This window comes from Galeopterus variegatus, unplaced genomic scaffold (assembly GCF_000696425.1).
Source record: "Galeopterus variegatus unplaced genomic scaffold, G_variegatus-3.0.2 Scaffold5680, whole genome shotgun sequence".
Classification (NCBI taxonomy): domain Eukaryota; kingdom Metazoa; phylum Chordata; class Mammalia; order Dermoptera; family Cynocephalidae; genus Galeopterus; species Galeopterus variegatus.
In genome coordinates, this window is record NW_007731791.1 from 102218 (window position 1) to 108011 (window position 5794).

At 36.2% G+C, this 5794-nt stretch overlaps 1 protein-coding gene across 1 annotated transcript in view; it reads right to left on the reverse strand.

Annotated features, from left to right (window-relative positions):
- Positions 1–1216: 1216 nt before the first annotated feature.
- The window catches only part of NDUFV2 (NADH dehydrogenase (ubiquinone) flavoprotein 2, 24kDa), a 33051-nt gene continuing 28473 nt past the window's right edge, over positions 1217–5794 (reverse strand). Inside the window, exon 8 of the mRNA XM_008589827.1 lies at positions 1217–1376. Coding sequence (XP_008588049.1) covers positions 1283–1376 — 94 coding nt within the window. The 3' untranslated portion in view covers positions 1217–1282. The remainder of the gene's footprint in view (positions 1377–5794) is intronic.

The following is a 5794-nucleotide window of genomic DNA, read 5'->3' on the forward strand; positions in this document are numbered from 1 at the left end:
CCGGTCCCGGCCCGGTACGGGCGCGACACTGAGGGTTGCGATCCGTTGCCAGACACGAAAAAAGACAAAAAGGAAAAAAAAAAAAGAAAGATTACTGTGATATTTACCTTCTCTCAAGTAAAAAAACCCCCAAAGACACGAAAAAAGACAAAAAGGAAAAAAAAAAAAGAAAGATTACTGTGATATTTACCTTCTCCCAAGTAAAAAAACCCCCACTTTTTAAATGACATAATAAAAAAAATTATGTTTACAGGCATCATAATTAGTGACTAAAGTCTATCTCAAGAGGAAGGCTAAAGAGCGACTTTGAAAAGTCCTGAAATGATTTGATTAAATCATTAAATTTATTATCCATGCATTAAAGCTGGCTATTATTTTTTTTTCCTATTTGCAAAACTAATGTGCTATAGCTAGTTTCTTAACTGGATGTAATGCATAAAAGGTTTTATCCTTTCTTCTAAGTTGTAACATCCATAAAACTAAAGAGTATATTTTGCATATCCACTGATCTTTCCAACTCATGAATATACAGTATTTCCAATTTCTTCGTTATTTTTTGAATAGCCAGACATAATGTTTTGTACCTTTCTTTTTTAAGATGGATAATGCTTCTAGAGACAACTACCTTATCCTCTTTTTACCTCCAGTGTGCTTGAGGTGTCACCTGCCAGTTGACAATTGTATGCTGTAAACATAAAAATGTTTAAAGGGAGTACTGGCATAAATAAAATTTATAGAAAGATCACGTTAATTTAAAATTTGGCTGTGGCTAAAGATGGAAAAGCAAAACATAGTTGAAATTTCATAGAATTTTTACTTCGCAATAACCTGGTATTATTGGTAAAAGTGACCTGGCATTTGAAAATCGGTGATGTTGGGGCCGGCCCGTGGCTCACTCGGGAGAGTGCAGTTCTGATAACACCAAGGCCATGGGTTCGGATCCTATACAGGGATGGCCGGTTAGCTCACTGGCTGAGTGTGGTGCTGACACCACAAAGCCAAGGGTTGATCCCCTTACCGGTCATCTTTTTTAAAAAAAGAAAATGGGTGATGTTGGAGGGAGTAACTGTTAACTAGATTATGTAATAATGTCCTCATAGTTAGCCATAGATAGCAAAAGACTAAAATGGTGCTTCATCGTTTTGACATGACACTTAGCAGTTGCCAGTTGCTAGGTTACCACCAAGATGTACACAGAGTTGAACAAACAAATATAAAAAGTTTACATAGATAGGAGGTTCATATTTTATTTCTCTGTGACATGTTTACAGTTGAATGTAAATTAAAGGCCTGCTTGCACACCAAAGCCAGGTCCTTTGGGTGGTTCTGTCAATGAGGTAAGACCTCCAGCTGGCTCACAAGAGAAGCGTCCACTCCTGAAAATAAAAAGAAGTAATAGTAAAGTGACTGATAATGATTAACATTTACAAATTTTTACTTAAATTGTAACTGTTACCTCACAACAGCCCAGTTAAGTAACTATTTTCCCCCCCAAAATTAGCATGGATTATTTCAGACATTTCAACTGCAAAATTTTCCTAAAGTTAAATATGAAAAAACATCAAAACTCACCATAAATATGAAAAACATAAAAACAGCACTAATAATAGGTCCCATTTATTGCGTAGTGTACATACATTAGTTCATTTAATCTTTACAATAATGCCACAAGACGAGTGATACTGGCTTTATTTTACAGATACAGAAACCAAGGAGATTCAGCATCTGCCCAAGGATCAAAGAACTATAGCAAAAATAACCCAATCCCACAGGACATTTTTTAAAAACCATGTTTTAATAAACTTGAGCACTACATTTTTTTTATACTTGAATTTTACTTAATTGTGATCCATTGTCACCGTGAATAGAAAAAATATACACACTTGAACACTGTATTTGGATATAAACAGAAACTGGATTTTTTGAGAAATCTGAAGACATAGGAGGGTGTCCCTTAGAAGCAGTGAAGTGGAAACCTATTTCTATTGATCGTTTTTAAGGCTATATTAGTAGTAGTAATTTTTCAAGAAAAGGTTCCAGACAGGGTGGCCACCACCACCACAAAGAATAGAAAATAAGAACAGGTACTTATGGAGGAATCCATGAAAAGAAGCCGTGCAGAGGAAGAAGAACCTGTCTGTCTTTTCTCACCCCCACACATACTTTCTCAGGTAGTTGCTCACCTCTGTCCTGTCTGACCTCTCTTGCTACAGTCCAACTCAGCACCTACTCCATATCATTTCACCACCTTCCCCACCCCCACCCCCATTCTTTGGCTTTTGCTAATTACCTTGTTCCTGCCACAGATTTAAGCTGAAGAACTTGTTCAATTTATATCTTTCAATCCCCTCTGGCTTTGCCCTTCACATTTTGTCATCAATCCTATGTTCTTTTGAGCTCTAGGAAATCATTTTTTTGTTCAGGGGACAGGAAAATGACATCACATAATCATTTATAAGATCTTTCAAGCTGTCACAGTACATAATACAAGTAACTAAGTAATGTAATGAATAATGCCGACAAAATCAGAAATGTCAATATATTTGAACTATAGGTCTTTTTGTTCACAATAAAAACCAGATCAAAAGTAGTCACTGTGTACTATCTACCAGAACCTGAAACTAATGCCATAGGGTAAGCAACAAAATGATAGATATAAGAAAAAAAGTTATTTGGTTTTGTAAATTTTTTGTATAGTAGTCCCCCCTTATCTGCAGTTTTGCTTTCCATGGTTTCAGTTACCCGTAGTCAGCTGTAGTAAAAAAATATTAAATGGAAAATTCCAGAAATAAGTAATTCATAAGTTTTAAATTTTGCACCATTCTGAGTAATGTGATGAAATCTTGAGCCATCCCGCATGGGATGTGAATCATCCCTTTGTCCAGCCTATCCACACTGTATGAGGGTACTTTAAAAAGTTCATGGAAAAATAGAATTAAAAGATAATACAGGCTGGCCAGTTATTCAGTTGGTTAGAGCATGGTGTTAATAACACCAAGGTCAAGGATTCAGATCCCTATACTGGCCAGCTACCAAAAAGAAAACAAAAGACAATACAAATCTTTCCATGAACTTTTTGAAGTATCCTTGTATATGCTTCCCATCCATTAGTCACTTAGTAGCCATCTTGATTATCAAGATGACTGTCACAGAACTGCAGTGCTTGTGTTCGGGTAACCCTTATTTTACTTAATAATGGTCCCAAAGCACAAGAGTAATGATGCTGGCTTACTGCTATCATTGTTCTATTTTATCATTAGTTATTGTTGTTAATCTCTTCCTGTACCTAATTTATAAATTAAACTTTATCACAGATATGCATGTATACAAAAAAACATAGTATAGGGTTCGGTACTATCTGTGGTTTCAAGCATCCACTGGAGGTCTTGGAAGGTATTTCCTGTGGATAAAGCGGGGACTACTGTGTTAACTAGTAACAGGTATACCTGCTGCTATTTAAATGCATATGAAATAATGAAATTCACTTATTTTGGAGGACCTCTCTTTGTTTACTAGGTTCCTGCTTTTGGTTTAAGCTCAGCTATCCCTCCCATCAAATTTCTTCTCTGCCTAAACTTTTCTCTTCATCAAATGTCAGAATAGAATGTGATTTAGATGTTTCATTTTAGAAGTATCCTGGGGCAGGCCGGGTGGCGCACTGCTACAGTGGGCCGCTTGAGAGCGCGGCAGCGCTCCCCCCGAGGGTTCGGATCCCACATACAGACTGGCCACTCACTGGCTGAGCAAGGTGCGGGCGCAACACCGAGGGTTGCGATCCCGTTGCCGTCCCGGTCCGGTACGGGCGCAACACTGAGGGTTCTGATCCGTTGCCGGTCACGGAAAAAAAAAAAAGAAGTATCCTGAAAGCTGTGCATTTGGTATCTTATCAATTTGGGTAGATACGGGTCTTTTTAAATTAATAAGCTCCTTAGTGTTGATATCCTCTTTACCAACATAAAGGATCATTTAGGAAGATTAAAACAACTGGAGTTTCTGGAACAATAGATTGGTGAATTAATCCTACATACTTCCTGAGCTCTCCACAGGATTACAGAATTTTATATATGGAAGTAATTTAAAAAATAAGCTGATCCAAAGTATCTTAAAGTTCGCTCCATGAAATTACAATCCCATGACACTTTAGAATAAAAAGGAGGTTCCAGTGGTCCAGTATGTTTGGCTGCAAATCTTCTCCCTTCCCTGCCATTCACCCAATGCACATTAAAATATTATGAAGGCTATAAAATCCTCCAGCAAAGCCTATAACTTTGTTTAATCTATTAATCATGTAACTTTCCCCTCCCATTTCATCTGTAAACATGCCTCAGAACACTACCTAGCCCTATCCATTCACCTGACAGCCACAATTTACACTTGGGTTTTTCACATAAAGAACAAAAAATGATTTCCATGATATCTCATGCTTAAAATGACATCTACTTAAATCACTTTGTCTTCATTAAAATCCAAAAAATACATGTGGTTTTTCAGCCATTCTAACATGACGTGTATATGCACCATTTTAATTCATTTGCATTCTAGAAAACTTGGCCTTTCTGTAAATTTTTATGGCTTAAAGTACTTTATATAGATAAAGGACTTTATGAAAGTTTAGTGCTTATCTTTTTACTATTGCTGAGATATATCCACTATTGCTCCTACTTTTAGTATAAAAAACCAAATGTGACTTTATTGTCTAGAGTCAGCAACTGCATTGGAACTATATAGCCTAGCTATATATTTTTTACATCTCAGATAATTTACCTGTAACTCCCAGAATTGTACAAAATTTAAAGTATCTTTATAAAACTAAATATGAAGAATTCACATTAGATTTAAAATTAGTCTAATCCATACTAAAAAACACCTTCTATCAATTAGCAATTTAAAAGCAGGTTATAGGGTGTTTTCAATGCTTTTAATTAATTGAAAACAAGAACAATCTCAGCACACAAATATTGTCAAAATTAAGAAAGAGTATTATCTTACCACTGGTTTAATATTTTAAGTCATTTACCAAAGATAATTTTTTTAAAAGTTTAATTTCAGTTCTTTATTACTCAGACTTACAATTAGCACCTCTTTCAAATATGTGAGCAGAGAACTTTATTTAAAAAATACTAATAGAAAAGAACTAACCAGCTTTGGTTAATTTAAAGAATAACTGTAACTGTCTTACATGGTTATTGCTATCCCAATCTGTTTCATTATCATATATACCCAACATTTTAACTTGGGGAATGAAAGTGATCAGCTGTTATTTTCAGATGTTAGTAAGACATTCTAGTATTACCATGTCCAGATACAAGCCTTATACACCACTGGTGGAAGCTCTGCAATTACTTAAAGATAAATAGATTTATATCTGCTTTTTTTTTTTTTTTTGTCTTTTTTTGTGACCAGTAAGGGTATCGCAACCCTTGGCTTGGTGTTGCCCGCACCGCGCTCAGCCAGTGAGCGCACTGGCCATCCCCATATAGGATCCGAACCCGTGGCGGTTTCGCCACTCTCTCCCGAGTGCGCCACGGGTTCGGCCCTATGTCTGCTTTTTAAATAAAAGGTGATAGGTAGAATATAAAAATAGGTTCAGACACCAATAATTCTAAAGTCAAATCCAGAACACTGTCAACAAAATCTGTTGAAGAACTGTTTACAATTACTGCTAAGCAACATCCCTATTATTACTGAATGTTGAAAATGCTTAACTGTGGTATTTAGTTCCTGTTTATTATTAAAATATATTATAGTATAAGGGCCGGCCCGTGGCTCACTCGGGAGAGTGTGGTGCTGATAC